General features: G+C 42.3%; 1 protein-coding gene across 5 annotated transcripts in view; it reads left to right on the top strand.

Moving 5' to 3' along the window:
• The window catches only part of olfml3a (olfactomedin-like 3a), a 34,288-nt gene that overhangs the window by 14,562 nt on the left and 2,090 nt on the right, over window positions 1–17,636 (top strand). For 3 of the 5 annotated variants that reach the window (XM_039799985.1, XM_039799987.1, XM_039799986.1), the window contains exon 3: window positions 15,172–15,481. In XM_039799985.1, the coding sequence (XP_039655919.1) occupies window positions 15,178–15,481 (304 nt within the window). In that variant the 5' untranslated portion in view covers window positions 15,172–15,177. Of the gene's footprint in view, window positions 1–11,133; window positions 11,651–14,038; window positions 14,105–15,171; window positions 15,482–17,636 lie in introns of those variants that run through there. The other 2 variants (XM_039799984.1, XM_039799988.1) reach the window with 2 other exon arrangements.

Raw genomic sequence — 17,636 nt, 5'->3', positions numbered from 1 at the left:
GAGTGGTTGGCAATGGAATCTGATTTTATTTATTTTTTTACATGGCACTTGACTGTGTGCAGCTATGTTGCATTCAATAGCACTCCAAGTACTCCCGACAAGACAACTGATCGAAAAAATAGACATTTAGTACACTATCTCCCATACATGTTAAAGGATAGGTTCACAACTTTGAACCAAAACTCATGTAATGCCCATATGTACATTGAAACAGTTTGTGCTTTCTAATAATAATAATAATAATAATTCCTCCTGTTAATACTGGCCATCCACAGTACACATTCTGTGCACAAATAAAGTTTATTTTGCATTCATTATCAACATTATTACAGCAAGCAACATCTGCTTCATATGGGCATGTGTTCTGTTTTACAATAGACTTGAAAAACTGTGCACCCATCCTTTAAACTACTCGATATAATATTGTGTGTGTGTGTGTGTGTGTGTGTGTGTGTGTGTGTGTGTGTGTGTGTGTGTGTGTGTGTGTGTGTGTGTGTGTGTGTGTGTGTGTGTGTGTGTGTGTGTGTGTGTGTGTGTGTGGAGAGAGCAGCGTCTAGACCGAGAAGCAGTATGGCTAACAGCTGTGTGCTCCTGTAGGGACAACTGGCTGTGTGACGGCATTTCCTTGGATATTCTCTCACATACTGCGTCTTTATTTCCAGCGGTCAAGCTCCCAATGAAGCGCCCACCATGGATAAATGCTGCTTTTGTCGAGAGATTTTTACCCCTCTGAGCAGCTGTCCACAGCCCCTCAGGCACTTCTCCTGCTCAGAAACCCAGGCAAGTGCATGTCGGCTGTCAGGGCAGAGCCAGAAATGAACATTCAAGTTGAGAGACAGTTTTCATTATAGCGCACGGACCAATTTTAGATATCATGATGAAAAAATATTTCTCTCAAGAACCCCCTGTATGCAACAAATTAAAACAAGACACACCTGTGTACTGTGCGTACTTGATGTGTGTACATAATGCATACCTCATTTGAAATCCGGCTCGGATACACCTCACACCTCAAACCATTTCACAATTCCTGGTAGTTGCATGACTCACCGATGCTCCGTGGATGTTCCCAAAAGTTGGTTTGTATTCACAGTAAGCCGTTAACTTTCCAAGATTATGTGGCCAAAAACACAAACACCGAGATCCGCCATTGGAATATTTTCCATTTTTTTTTTTTTTTCACTGCAAATTCTTGGCATAAAAAGGTAAAATTAAAAGGACGGATTTTGGTTAAAGGCTACATAGGTTAACAAAACTTTGGATGCAGAAAAACATGGCTCTCAGTGGCTGATTAAACACAGAAGATGCCATGAAGCCAGGCAGAGCAAGTGTGTCACTAATAAGGCCTTGACTTTTACCTGGACTGACAGCCGGAGAATGGGAGGAGAAGGGCTGGCTCCACACTGCTCAGTCAGCCAGAAAGCCCCCAAACGGCAGGGCTAACGCAGGTCAAGTGATTTGGCGCCTCGGGTGTATTAAAGCTTTTTACAAGGGACTAAAGGATTTATGTTGCTTCACCCATTCGGTCTGTGCTTTTATACGACCTGGCACTGGGCTGCTAAGTTTTCTCTCAATCAGTACGAAAGGGTAGTAAAGAAGGTTGCCTTTAACGGGTGTTTGGTGTCTGACGCCTGGTGCTAAGGCAAACGCATGAGATAACATGAGATACTCACACACACACACACACACACACGCATGTAGATGCACACACATTCATAATCACAGTTTGTTTCACAGTTCCATCTCTGAATGTATTGGGCTATCTAAAAAAACAATTTTTTTTACCATTAATTACTTTCTATTGAAATATTATTTTTATTGAGATATTTTACCCGGAATGTTGTTAGGAGACCCCAGGCCCTTTTTTAAGAGCTCCAAAAACATACTTAACATTGTTTTATCAGATCAGGACTTCATGACTTTTCCTAGTTTTACGAGAATGACCCCTCCTAAATCTCAAACCAGTCTATTTGGATTTCTGTTTTTGGAGTTTTATAAGGCTCTGAGCATAAGAGGTGTACCAGGGAGTTTAACCTCTCTTTCAAACACACAGTTTTGGATGGTTATGACTATTTGACACACTCTCTATCATTGGCTTTTAATGACTCCTGTTGCCCCCTAGTGTCTCGCCAACTTGTGGCACCCACCGTATCAACGTAATGAAGTGATAATAATCTAATGCTATATAAATTCAATTTATTATTATTATTATTATTGTGATGTATTGATTAGAAGTTGATTAGAAGTTTGTGCAATACTCATTTGAATTATACTTGCATGTCTAATCATATTTAAACATGTCTTTAGTTTATATATATATTTATACTGTATATGTCCCTTATTTCCTTCCTATTGGTATTCGCCTGAGAATAGTCTATATCGACGACATTTCATTTCCTGGATTGTTCAGGTGCCGCCGGAAATTCCGCTGGATGTCACTAATTTCGGCAGGATGTCCGTTACCTTCCTCTTTCTTTGTGTTGGCGTTCTAAACTCTGGTGGATTTCTGAGGACTGTGGTTACCGTATTTTCCGGACTATAAGTCGCACTTTTTTTCCTACTTTGGCTGGTCCTGCGACTTATAGTCAGGTGCGACTTATATATCAAAATATATATAATTTAACATGTTTTTAAATGTTAATTCATACTGAAAACATTACCGTCTACAGCCGCGAGAGGGCGCTCTAGGCTTGTGACAATTAGAAAATTGCAGGTAGTAAAATATGCAGCCGAAAACGGTAATCGAGCAGCAGAAAGAAAGTTTGAAATGAGGGAGAAACTTGTGAGGGACTGGCGAAAAGGTGACTCTTACTGCAATGAAGAAAACAAAGAAAGCTAATTGGCTAATCGCGGGCTGAAAGCGAGATGGCCAGAGCTGGAGGAACGAGTCTCCACGCCTTTTAACTGCTCCTCAGATCTCTGCAGGGTAAATCCAGACAGCTAGCTAGACTATCTGTCCAATCTGAGTTTTCTGTAGCATGACTAAAACAACTTTTGAACGTACACATGTTCCACAAAAACAAGTTCCTTCCCGAGGCTATTTTGCAGAGGCGCGGTGGCTCCGTGCGGAGCTTAGAGCCGCCCGAGACGATTGTGATTGGTTTAAAGAAATGCCAATAAACCAGAGCACTTTTTTTCTCCCATCCCGGGATGCTGTGTGGACTAGCAAATTGAGACTACCAACACCTTAGTCTCACATTGCCAGACCTCCGCAGCACTGTGGCTACACCACACATTCATTCTGGGATAGGAAGAAAAATGCTCAGGCATAGGGAGGTTTGCATTTTTTTAAAACCAATCACAACCGTCTTGGGCGGCGCTAAGCTCCGGACTCAGCAACGGAGGCTCTGCTAAATAGTCTCGGGAAGGAACTTGTTTAGGTGGAACATTTGCACCCTGCAGAAGAAAACGCCACATACAATATTAAATGAAGTTAACTGTTCGCACAATACAATAATGTGAGCTATTTAAATTAGCTGGAGACATGGTTAAACCTTATTGTCTCTTACCAGTGTATCGCTGTGTGTACTTCGTCCACAGCAATCGCTCAATGGTGTTTTTTCCCAGGCAGCACCGCGACCATTGACTTCAAGGCACCTAACCTTAACCCTAACCATAACCATTGCTTAATCCTAGTGCCTAATCCTAGTGCCTAATCCTAGTGCCTTCCAGGCAGCGCTGCCTGGAAGGATCGTTGGGGGCTTAAAACACAGATAAACACAGCAATCCCACCAATCGGTCCCAGTTAGAGAGTAAATGCTGTAAACTTTTTCCTTGTAAAGCTTAACAATCATTCCCCGAAAGAACCAAGCGGGCCTGCCTTATTGCACGATCCAAATTTTCTTCAAAACTCGCCATTTTCAGCGTGTAGCTTGCTAGATCGAAGTTTGTTGTTGTTTCCCCAAAGCGAACACAGTTTGAGAACGACCAAACACATTGCTTTGGCGATTGATCCAGACTACCAAACACCTCAACTAATGAATCAACAGTATTCTGTTCCATAGACCGAATGTTATATGAATGAGCATAGCAATACATATACATATATAGATAACCATAAGGAAGTTGGAGGGACTTTACTTCTATGTTGGGAACCACAAGACTAAACTACCCAACTGCATCTTAAGTAATTCAAACTAGCTGCTAATGAAATACAATAATAAGTGCCATTTTTCTGTAGAACCAGCACTTTGTCTTTTGATACTTGAAGTTCATTTTGTTAATGATACTGTTGTGCTTTCACTGAAGTAGGATTTTAAATGCAAGGCTTGCAATAGAGTATTTGTACCTTGTGGTATTGGTATTTTTTTACTTAAGTAAAATATCTGCTCACGTCTTTATCACTGCTCCCCTTTTGACTTTTTCACAAAAAGAGAGATGCTGCCATCTTGTGGATAACTTTGCAAAGGAACCATGCACAATAGTGTGTTAGTGAAGCTTTCCCGCAGGAGGACATGTCTGTCTTCTTTTCCCCTGAATAAATTGAATCAATGAGTCCCACCCTTGAACAAACGTCTGCGCTACAGTTACTCCCTTTCATTGTGCGCCGGCCAGGAGCTAAAAGGTTATGAGGCTGCAATATGCTGATGTTTAGTGCAACATAATAAATCCTGATTGATGCTTTGCCCTTTGATCACATCACACTACTCAATGGTGCAATTAAGTCGGTAGTTAATAATGGATTAAAAATCTACACTGAGAGGCAGACAGCATGAGAAGCATGCTTCAAATCGATCTAGCAAAATGGAGGGAGAAAAAAGGGTGAAACTGTAATTACTCAATCAATCAAGAACTATGATTGAAAAAAGAGAGCTGGGGTATAAAACACACACACACACATACACACACACACACACATTGGCCTGTCAATGCTCTCGCCTGCCAGCTCCAGACAGGCAATGTGTTCCAGATTAGATCAAACTCCAGGTTGGCCATTTCGATTTCTAAAAGCAGCTGTACACGGCACTTTGTTACCATGACGACACTCACAGTCTGGTCTGCTGTCTGTGGTCATAAAAATAGACAGAGGGTTGTTTGCTCAGTTCAGGACTTGTAGAGATGATATTGGGCAGCAGACAATCAAAGAGGAGCATGATTAGAGCCCGGCCATTAGCTGCTGGAGCATCCGCCGCCACCGGCCCTTCATCAAACTGGCTTGGTTTGTTTCCTGTTTCCTGGAGTGTAAACAGCCTTCACCGTTCATATCATCTGTTGTGACTCCGGTGAAACAAGGGTGGGACCGGAGAGGTGGCCAGGGATGGCAACCTGACCCCCAACATACAGTACAGGCCACACACTTTCTCATTCAATGTGTTTCTTTATTTTCATGACTATTTACATTGTAGATTCTCACTGAAGGCATCAAAACTATGAATGAACACATATGGAAGTATGTACTTAACAAAAAAGTGTGAAATAACTGAAAACATGTCTTATATTTTAGATTCCTCAAAGTAGCCACCCTTTGCTTTTTTTGATAACTCTGCAAACCCTTGGTGTTCTCTCAATGAGCTTCATGAGGTAGTCACCTGAAATGGTTTTACCTTCACAGGTGTGCTTTGTCAGGGTTAATTAGTGGAATTTTTTCCCTTATTAATAAAAAAGCAAAAGGGTGGCTCTGGGGGCTGAAGAATCTAAAATATAAGACATGTTTCGGCCTATTTAACTTTTACTGTTTATTCATATAATTCCATATGTGTTCATTCATAGGTTTGATGCCTTCAGTGAGAATCTACAATGTAAATAGTCATAAAAAAATAAAAGGAAACGCATTGAATGAGAAAGTGTGTCCAAACTTTTGGCCTGTACTGTACTTTACTATCACAAGGTGAAGGTAAAGAGCCAGGCGGCTCCTGGACCAGAGCCTTTGCATGACGTGACGTGTTTCAATTTCCTGTTGGAAAGTCAATCAAATGACTACAAAGAGACACAAAGAGACACAAAACAAAAGAAAAGGATGCAAAACGACCACAAGGGACAAAAAAACAAAAGGAAAGAAACGCAAACATGATTTCAAAGAGACACTGAACATCCACAAAGACACGCAAAACAATCGTGACCGCGAAACGTCGAAAACGACAAAAAATTGAAGCAAAACGCGTTTGCATCATTTGTAGTTGTCTGGTGTCTTTTATTCTTCAGCAAAACGACTACAACGAGATGTAAAATGAACACAAAGTGACATAATACTTCCAGCAACCGCAAAGAGACACAATAGGCCCACAAAGACACGCAAAACTACTGAAAAGGAGGCACAAAACGACCACAAAAGACACGCAAACCTCTAAGAGATGCAAAACGGTTCAAAAAACAGATAGAAAGAGACGGAAAATGACCACAAAGAGTTACAAAACGACCAAAAAGAGACGCAAAACGCGTTTGCATCATTTGTAGTTGCTTGGTGTGTCTTTTAGTCTTCAGCAAAACGACTACTACGAGATGTGAAATGAACACAAAGAGACTAATACTTCCAGCAACCGCAAAGAGACACAATAGGCCCACAAAGAGATGCAAGACGTCCACAAAGAGACACAAAGACGCACAAAACAACCACAAAGAGACGCAAAACTACTAAAAGAGACGCAAAATGACCACTAATAAGAGAGGCTAAACGTGGCTGCATAATTTGTGGTGGTTTTGTGCGTCTTTCAGTTTGGGTGTATTGCTTCTATGGTGGAGGGCCTTTTACATGTCCGTGTCCAGGGGCCCATAATCCCTCCCACGTCTGTAGGCTATATGGAGAAAAGTTCCTATGCCCCTGGGGTGAAAGGTCAGGCGCTGTCAGAGTGTGATTGCCTGTGAAATCAAACGCTCACGCACTGCTGCCCCTGCACTGTGCATGATCTACAGCACACGCTGTCCACTCCCACCACTGCAAAGCACTCTCCTTCCAAGCAGCAACAAAGTGGAATCGACTAAATTCTAGCTGTCAATGTGAGAGGAGAGCTATACGTTGGAACCAATAAGGCCGATCAACCATGGGCATGCAGCCTGTGGTTGCAGTGAAGCCGTTAATGTCCGACACTTGTTTAATGGAGCAAATAACGCCACTGCAGAGGTTTTTTTCCGTAACTTAAAAAAAAAGAAAAGAAAAAAAAAAAGTGCTGTTTGGTTCAAATTCAACAGTTTTCTTTTCCCATCTTGATGTTATCATTTGGACTTTTTTCTCCAGAGAATTCTGACATCTAATTTGACTCTCTTTTTATTGCATCACTTCCTACCTTGCCTTGTGGTTTTGTTCCATTACGATGATGATCATTCTATTCATCTTCGTGTGTGTGTGTGTGTGTGTGTGTGTGTGTGTGTGTGTGTTTTTGAGGGTTGATTAAACTCTATTGATCTTATCAGCAACAAAGGAAGTGCTCTGACTCGGCTATTTTATCTTTTAACTTCCTAACATACGTACAGTGTGAAGTGCTGGAAGCCATCTTGTGGATAACTTTGCAAAGGAACCATGCACAATAGTGTGTTAGTGAAGCTTTCCCGCAGGAGGACATGTCTGTCTTCTTTTCCCCTGAATAAATTGAATCAATGAGTCCCACCCTTGAACAAACATCTGCGCTACAGTTACTCCCTTTCATTGTGAGCCGGCCTCAAGCTAAAAGGTTATGAGGCTGCAATATGCTGATGTTTAGTGCAACATAATAAATCCTGATTGATGCTTTGCCCTTTGATCACATCACACTACTCAATGGTGCAATTAAGCCGGTAATTAATAATGGATAAAAAATCTAGCCGTTATCATAAAAATGCTTCTTTTTTTTTGACTTTTTCCTCCAGAGAATTCTAACATCTAATTTGACTCTCTTTTTATTGAATCACTTCCTACCTTGTGGTTTTGTTCTATTACGATGATGATCATTGTCTTTATCTATGTGCGTGTGTGTGTGTGTGTGTGTGTGTGTGTGTGTGTGTGTGTGTTTTGAGGGTTGATTAAACTCTATTGACCTTATCAGCAACAAAGGAAGTGCTCTGACTCGGCTATTTTATCTTTTAACTTCCTAACATACGTACAGTGTGAAGGGCTGGAAGCTCTGGAGGAAAATAAAAGACTTTCGATGAGAGAGGCTCACCTGAGAGAGAGAGAGAGAGAGAGAGAGAGAAAAAGAGAGAGAGATAGGGATGGCTGACGCGAAACTGACGTTCCGAAGCTTTGTTGAGATCCCGAAGTGCAGATGTTTCGAAACACTGATCCGAAGCGTGATTCAAAACACCCATGTCACGTGACTACGGCTAAATGAAGCATCGGAGTGTTTCACAAGTGTCTACAATGTTTTGATGATCGTATCCGTGAAACCAAGATGATACACAATGCTACAGCTGATGCCACAGTGGAAGAGAAAAAATACCTCAACTATGCGTTTTTGCCCAGAACTCATGATCCCCTAACTTACTGGAAAGAGAGAGCAGTAATCTTTCCTCATTTGTATGTCCTTGCTAAAAAATATCTTTGCATGCCAGCAACAAGTGTCCCTTGTGTGAGTCCTTCCACAGCAGAGAAATTAATATTTTGGAATAAAAATCTATAAAAAAGTGAGACATTGTGGCTTGATTTCTCTTATTAATTCATTTTTCATGACCAAAATAACATTATGCACAGTGAGGAGCCTACAAGCTTCACATATTTTTTTTGGCTCGTTGTCAAGGTTATTTCAGATCAACACCTGCAAGTGACCACTAGGTGTCATCGTTGAGACGGGTGTCGGATTGTTTCGAAGCCTCGACACAATATGGCACATTTGCTTCAACTGTTTCATTGTTTCACGAAGCCTCGATCTGCCCACCACTAGAGAGAGAGAGAGAGACAGATAGGGTTAAAGCACATAATACACACAAAACTTAAATTGCATCCCCCGGTTCCTCCACTCGCCTCCCTTCCTCGCGTCTTAGTTCGTCCCACCGAGGAAGCATGGGAGAGACGGAGGAAATCAAGGGAGGAAAGAGATGAAACGAGGAAACGTGTTTTTTAGAGGGATGAGACGTCCTTTCCTCTGAAGCGTCACGTGAATTCGTCAGCTGTGTGGGCAGAGTTAGCAACGGCTTTCAGCTGCACCGCTTCCGGTAAGGCTGCTCTCGTGTATCCTCGAATCGTCGAGAGCTTCGAGACGGCCTTCACGATGGAGGGCCAGAATGACTTCCGGTTCAACCGTGGAGCGAGAAGCTATCAAATAGAGAAGGTGAGATTCATTCCCGCTTCCCCAGACCTATTCATTGCTATTCTCTACCTGTCCACTAGATGCCCTCAGAATTTTCCCAGACTCACCCCCCCGCCCACCTGCTCACCTGTTTCCACTTTCCCTCATCAGCCCTGCAGTATACATAGCAGCCTATTTCCACCCATTCCCAGCCAGATGATCAAAGTTGCAACGTTGCTCTTCTTTTGGAGTCCAGCCTCTGAACCTTGCTACCTGATCCCTGCAGCTTGTATCTGGATGGATCTGCCTGTTTGCCAGAGCTTTCCCTCTGCGCCTTCACTGCTATCCTGTGGACTCATTATTACCCTGCTTGGACTTGCCAGTGAGCTTCATAGCCTATGGCAGCTTCCCAAGTTTTACTGGCCCTCCTTCGTGAAGGCCGTCTCAGAGCTCTTGTTTCTACCCCCGAGGAGCGGGGATGGAGGAGGGATCTCTTAGGAGCTATGCAGCCCGGTCTCATGGCAGTTCGTGATATGGTTACGTTATTGAATCTCTTAAGTCGTGGACAGGACACGTAAATGTCGTTTTTTTCGTGTGGCGATTACGAATTTTAAAGCAATGTATTTCAATGGGAAGCATATTTCGTCACAGAACGATGACGGTAGCGAGTAGTATTGATAAGGCGAAAGTCCGCGCAGGGAGGTTGGTCAGGGTGGTGGATGGGTCAAAAAACACAGGACTTTCACTCTGGGGACCGGGGATCGCGTCCCGCGTGTTGCAGTACCTTTCCTCGTTATTCTCTTCCTAACCACAACCGTCCCTCTGTCGGCGTGTCCCGCGTGTGACGGTTCCTTTCCCCGTTCATCTTTTCCTAACCACAACCGCCCAGTTATTGTGGTGTTTCATTTCCCCGTTATGGCATTTCATTTCCCCCTTTGTTTTGTGCCCCTGCGCCCGGGGATCACGTCCCGCGAGTGGCGGCCCGTCCCATTGTTGTGGCGGCCCGTCCCATTGTTGTGGCGGCCCGTCCCATTGTTGTGGCCGGTGTGTGACGCCTCATTTCCCCATTGTTGCGTCCCCCAGAGCAGGTTCGAAAATCGTGACCTGTACACGTTCAAAATCCGTGGCGTGTACAAGAAATAAACGTCAAAATCGTGACCTGTACACAAATTAAAATCAAAGAGCGAGGATACACGAGAGCAGCCTTCCCGGAAGCCGTGCAGCTGAACGCCGTTGCTAACTCCGCCCACCCAGCTGACGAATTCATGGGACCGAGGAAAGGACGTTTCAGCCCTTTAAAACACTCGCATAATTTCCTCCGTCTCGCCTATGCTTTCTTCGGTGGGACGGACTAAGACTTGAGGAAGGGAAGCAAGGGAAGGAAACGTGGATGCAATTTAACGACCTAAGACGTATCCTATATCCCTTCAGTAAATCCCTGAACTGTTCCTGTCTTCTCTACTGTCCTCGTTTGAGTCCTCCTCCCTCTGTTGCCTCTACTTTCCGGCAGTGACAGGCACCAAAAACTAATTTTATTGCAGTACATGGCCTGTCACTACGTTTTCCCCATTTCTTTCCCCCATGAACAATATTACTGTACCCTGCAGTTATTATTTTAATAAGTAACAGTTGGCAGAGTTGTTTAGTTGTGGTCTGTCTGCGGTATAATCCCTGCTTACACGCCTGAGACAGTGTGTTCAACATGTGCAACAAACCAGTGGTGTAGTCTAATGTATTGTAGTGGGTATACTGTACTGCATATTGGTCAGAATCTGCATTTGGGGGAGGGAGGGGGTCAGGGTGTCCTCCCCCAGTGAAGTTTTGATCATCAACGACTTCATTTCCTGTATTTGGATACACTTTTATGCACCAATTTATGGGGGAAATACCTTTTTAGCCTATGTAAAGAAGAAAAACACAGATGACAATTCAAAATATATCAAAAATATAATGGAGAGTATGTTGTTGCGTGTCAATGGGCATTTTTAAGTGGGTATATGGAAATCCTGGAGCTTTCTCAGTGGGTATACTGCGTATACTTGCGTATCACGTAGCCTACACCACTGCAACAAACACCAACATGCCCACATGCACAGAGTTGAGTGGAGCACATTCACTTTCCGAGGACAGAGAGGGGTAAGAGGCACAAGGCTCCTCCCTGAGAGTTTGTGAAAACATTCCAGCAAAGTGAGAGCGGTCAAAGAATTGGAAAGTCTCAGAGCGGCCTCTTACTTTCTCTCTATCCCTCTCACCTCTTTTGCATATGTAGTTACCCTGTATACAAAAGTGTTTATGCAGTAGGTTGCGTGAAGCTCTGAGGACCGTTCTGGGAGGGGAAAACCTGAAGAAGCATCTAAAATCTGGACAAACAAAGAATCCGAGTGGCCCCCATTGATCTGCTCACAATGAAGCCGGTGTTTGTCCTCCTTGTTACCACCGCCTGGACCTTGACTGGAGCCCAGTATTACTATCAGGGGCTGATGGATTATCTGGAGAACAGGTTGTCAGCTATTGAGGTAAGAAGCAGCGGCCCTTTTAAAATGATTGATAATAATTGATCAATACACTGTAGTATTCCATGAGTTAAGTGACAGCTCAGAATCAGGTTTTACTGCCAAGTAGGTTTTCACATACAGTACATGGAACATGCCTTGGTGCCTTTGGTGCATAACAATAAACATACAGTGAGACAAAAGAAAAGTGCTGCAAAAGTCAAGAATCATAATTATAAAGTACAAAACACTAGTCAAAAGAAATATGTCAAATATAGAAGGAATATGCAAAAGTTCATAGCATGAATTATAAGAATGGGCAATGTGCACAGATAATACCCCCCTCAAAAAAAGTGCATTGAGTCTGTAACATTCATGTAAAAAAAAAACATAGAACTACAAGTTCATATTTTTGAGTTCCTGATTACCTTCTTTTATGTGAATTTAATGTCTTAACCAATCCAATCCAATTAATGCAATCTCTGCCCAGCTCATCAACTGGGAGGGGCAGGGGCCTCTGAGGGAATATCAGTCGCCAGTGCATGCATCATGCCGTTTCTGTCCGACAACATTAAAATTTCTTCAGCGTTTTAAGACGGTGACACATCAGTAATGAGTACAAGCTTAACCTTTGCTGCTTATTGTGTAAAACGTCCCAAAATCCTAATAGAAAGATGTGTTCTGCAACGGTATGAAGCTGTGTTGCAACCAAGCGCCTCAGGGAAGGAATCAAATTACTGAGAATTCAGTATAGTGTTTTAAAGGGAGGTTGTGTAAAGGGAAGACTTTTGCTTTGCTTTGCTTTTGATATGAAATGCAAGAGGATTACATCTCTGGTTGCCTCGGTGAGTAATTTCTCTCATTTCAATAATTATTTTAATGTATTCTTTAGGAGTATATTTAATTGATTCTGAATTTTTCCTTTCATCCTCCGTGTGGCTGCGATGCAAAAATGACAATCTTAAAGCTGTTATCCGCATGAAATGAACAGTCTATTTACAGCTCTCTTCACCCCCCCCCTGTGGTTTCCCTCCATGCAGTCTCAATTGCAATATGCTAGTTCAACTTCTGCGTTGATATGAACACAACAATTCATCAAGCAAGTTTTCATTGAACTTTCATTTCCATTTGACCGCAGGCCCCCAGCAAGCAGAGAGGGAAAATGAATCTGTGGCCGAGGAGACCGTGGAGAAGGTCGTCAGTTATTACATCTCGCTCTGAATAATTTAGATGTCACTCTGATGGTGTCCATCACCTCACTGAGACACTGTATTGTGTTTGGTGATGGTGATGAGGCTTTGATTAAAACAGGAACATCTTACTTCCTGAGATTTGTATTGGTAGGCAACAAGATGAGTCTACAGCCACGCTAGCGGATCTGGGAGGCTGACATATGTGTGTATATGTATATATTAGGGCTGTGCTCGATTTAAAGAAATTCTTAGTCGACTAACACTCATCCAATTGTATCGACTAATTGATTATTTGATTTAATCGACAGATCTGTAAATCTGAGTTTCTCCGCAAAGAGTCACCACTTTAATTCTTGTGTTTACCAGAGATGTGCTCGTACGTTTCATGGAAATAAGTAATTCAGCATGAAAAAAAGCATAAAACATGACTAATCGACTAAAGAAATCTAAGTTGAAAAAAAAACTGCTAACAAGTCATAGACATCTCATACATGCTATTCTTGTTATGAGCATCAAGGCGTGGCGGCGCTGCGGTGCAAATTCAACTCATGTTTACTACATGTTAACTCAAAGATTCGCAAAAAAAATATAAACGTTGGAGGCCATTAATCGGCACGCAAAATCCTTGAAATCCATTCTGCAGTAAGCATCATATAGCCATGGCAAAAAGAAAACAAGGCAGTTTAATTAATTTTGGTATTACTAAGAAATTGTGTAGCGATGATGTTAATAGCACGACTAATTCACCTGTTGCAAGCCCTGTTAGCACACCTCCCACCGGGGTGACAACGCAAGAAGCTGAAGAAATAATGTCCTCTCTGGCTGAAGATGATCCTAACCCCTCTTGCTCCTCTCTCCCGTTAAATTGGAACAGCCAGCAGTGGAGAGACTGGAAGAGCCCATATACATGGCTGTTTGTTAAGGATGGAAGCTTGGGCTGCGTTGGGTGCGAGGTCTAATTGAACGGAGGAATTCTGGTATTCTTAGGTAGCCTGAGTAACTTAAATCGTTGTTCACATGAAATCTCAAAAACAGCCTGATGCTTTGTTTATAGACTATTTGTGGCTAGCTGTTTGCAGTTTGACCTATCTACTCCTGTCGATAAAGTATGATAGGGAAAATCCTGGAGTGTATACACTTGTAGCTGTTATGTATCTTTGTAAGTCATTGTAAGTCGCAACCCCCCCCCCCCCCGGCGTGGAAAAAAAGTGGGCTCCCCCGAAGGCCACGGTATAGTTTCCCCGAAGAGAACGAAGTTTGAGAATGGCATCACAGAGAGCGGAAGGTGAGGGACATCTGTCAGGCAATCATCCTGGAAATGTACTTTTAATGTACTCTTAATTGGCACTAAACACAAAGTACAGACGAGCGTGATGGGAATATCAGCTGAGTTTTTGTGTAACTGATGCTTTGGCCACTTGGGGCATCAGAAAAAAGTTATGAAAGCAAACAGCCTTTTTCCACATCCAGCAGTTATTAGCTACTGTAGTCTAACTGTGGCTGTCTGCTGTTTGGTTATGAGCAGGTAGTGTACAGTAGGTTTTTACGATACATCTTCTGGGAACCATCAATGTCCATACAAAATGTTGTGCCAATCCTTCTTCATGTTGAGACATGTCCCCCGGAAAAGTAAAAGCTTTGACCAGCTGGTGACGTTAGAAAGGTCAGAGGATCGCTGAGTTCAGCAAGATTCATCCTCTGGAGATCGTGAACGTCTGAGCAGGATTTCATGACAATTCATTAGTTGTTGAGATATAGAGCCTAGGGATGTCAATGCTGGTCCACCACTTTGGTCCAGACTGAAATATATTATATATAATAATATATATAATATTTTACCGACATGCATGGTACCCAGAGGATGGCTCCTACTGACTTTGTTTCTGTAGCGCCACCATGTGGTTGACATTTTTGGCTTTTAGTGAAATGTCTCAACAACTACTGGGTGTATTTTCATAAAATTTGGTACACACATTCATGGTCCTCTCAGGATAACTTGGAATAACATTGGTGATTCCCTGACTTTTCATATAGCACCACCAGCAGGTTGATATAATATGTTGTCCAATACTTATAACCAAATACCTGCAAAACTAATCTAATCTAATCTAAGCTAACAAATGTTAGCATGCTTAAACAAAACACAAAACCTTCTTAACATCAGCATGTTAGCATTGTTATTGTGAGTATGTTAGCATGCTGATATTAGCATTTATCTCAAAGCACCACAATGTCACAGAGCTCTAATATCTTAGTCTTGTTGCTGGTTTGGTTACTTGAGTAAAAAGCAGCGAATAAAAATCACCCTACAGTTTATTCTAACACTTGTGTTGCTGTGCTCATGTCCGGTAGGACCGCATGCAGTTGTGGCATGAACAATCCCATCGCTATCACACAGAGATGCTGGATTTCAAAAAGCTAACTGCCGAGGCCATGGATGGGCTAAGGAATGAGCACAGCGTGCTGTTCAAAGACCTGGAAGGAGCTGCAGTCCGAGTGGATCGGATGGAGCGAGAGATGGACTACGTGGAAGCTCAGACTTCCCCTCGGGCCTGTGCGAATAAGGCAGACAAGGTGGTGGAGCAGGGAACCTGGGGGCTGGAGAGCAGAGGAGAGGAAGAGCAGGAAGAAGACTGGGAGGAGTTGCACTCCAGAGTCTCTGGTGAGCTGCAGGGAAGTACATACACACTTCAGCCAAATGTCCTGCGGGATGGCTGCGTTTGATCTTTCTTTTTCTAATTTATGTCAGAGCCCTGGCACAGTCAGAAGCTGAGAGAGAGAGAGAGAGAGAGAGAGAGAGAGAGAGAGAGAGAGAGAGAGAGAGAGAGAGAGAGAGAGAGAGAGAGAGTTCCCACACATTTTCTTGGACAGCATTTCAAAACTTTTTCATGACTTCTGCAGGACCCAAAATTTAATTTCCATGATTATTATATAGTATACTTTACTCCAATGTTAATTATAGTATGAGAATAAACGGCAACCTTTTTCAGTCTCTAAATGTTCATGTGTACTTTAAGTACTTCAAATCTGATGGCACCGTCGTTACATTGTCCTTTTATACAGATAAAAAAAAAAAATTTGCTTTACAAACACTTTTATCAGTCTGGCCCTGGCTTTTCAAGCATGAGGGGAAACAGAACCAATTGTACTATCAGTGTATTCTTAGTGTATTTCAATATAAACTCATTTCTGAATATACTTTAAGTCTGAAAAACAATATATGGAGCCTACATAATATTTCATGGCTCTCTAATGATATATACAAATTGTAATCAGGCATTAGAGAGCTATGAAATATTACATGTACACTTGCCCGGTATCATTCAAACATGTCAGGCTCAAATTATAATTGTAGCTATGGCTGTCATACATGGAGGGAGAGGCATAATGCGGGGAGAAAATAAAGAAGCGTACGTGATGGTAAACAAAACGTCACGCATCAACGCATATTAGAGCTATGTTACATCAACAGCTACAGAAAATAATATGTGGAAGGTTATCAATGGAAGATTACTGTAACCATTCATGTCATTAAACAGCAAAAATTCCATGATTTTTCCCAAACTTTCAAAGACTTTACTAATTCCATGACTTTTCCAGGCCTGGAAAATTAGATTTTGAAATTCCATGATTTTTTCCAGGTTTCCCATAACCTGTGGAACCCTGTACACAGTATATACGTTGTATTTTCTATAGTTAATTTTAGCATTACACATGACACCCGGCTCTAAACCACCCCTTCTGCAGAAAAGCCATGCCTCTGGAAAATGGGAAACAAACACAGGGCTGTTACAAGCCTTTTAACGGAGTGCTTTAAGTCAGTGGGCAGGCATGTTTTCCAGGAGAAATTTGACTTGATGCAACTAGTTTATTTCAGCACAGCTACTCCCCTGCTTGCGCTGTTTGAGCACAGCATTTGTCTTTATAATCTTCAGATCCCAAGGCGAACAGTGCTGAGATATATCTGCTGCACTGAGTCATTGTATAATACAGGGACTTATAACCCTTTTTAAAGCGTGATGGGTAAAGCTGCGACACCACATTTTGAATTCCATGAAACACATCTGCCTTTACAACGGCAGATTTCACTAAATGTGAACATTAAGCAAAAGATCAATATTCTTAATTGGCTCCAAAAGCTAAATCTCCGATGATGGATCATTAAATTCCTTTGGTACCATTTATCCAGACTGCTTACAAAACCAAATGAAACAAATTGATTTCTTTATTATTTACACTGACTTAATAAGACAATCAATAACTAATTTTCAATAACTCGAATTCAAGAATGATGTGGTAATATCGTAAACGCTCCGCTCAGAATTATAATGCCGGTCACGCTCTACATAATCAAGGGAGCTTATCTTTCATTCAGATGTTTAAATACAAAGTGGATGGTGGTAGGCTATACTGCAGAGCAGAGGCTCCTTTATATTAGTTTCTGTGTGTAAAATCTCCTGTGTAATCTGGGGCTGTGTCTCTGCAGAGAGGAGGGACAGGAAGCTGCCCTGAGGTCAGCGCCGTTACTCTCCGAGCTCATGTTCGCTCTGCACACAGTGCATCATTGTCAAGTGACCCAAAACGAACTTTACCGCATTGTAGCGAGCCATTTCAGATTTCTAAGCATGATGTTAATTTTGCTCCAGGACACAACAGGGGGGGGACATCCTCTTTGTTTGTGTATTCATCTTGTTTTACAGAGCTCGTCTTCATGCTGCCTGTGTACTGCACTCCTACTTCCTCACATTATGAGTCTGTGTGTCCAATTTCCCCCTGACTGGTTTGAATTTGCCTAATTTGGAGAGCCAGATATTGAC

This window comes from Perca fluviatilis, chromosome 5, assembly GCF_010015445.1.
Source record: "Perca fluviatilis chromosome 5, GENO_Pfluv_1.0, whole genome shotgun sequence".
NCBI classification, from domain to species: Eukaryota; Metazoa; Chordata; class Actinopteri; order Perciformes; family Percidae; genus Perca; species Perca fluviatilis.
Note: the sequence above shows the minus strand (reverse complement) of the source record. Positions and strands in the feature narration are given on the sequence as shown.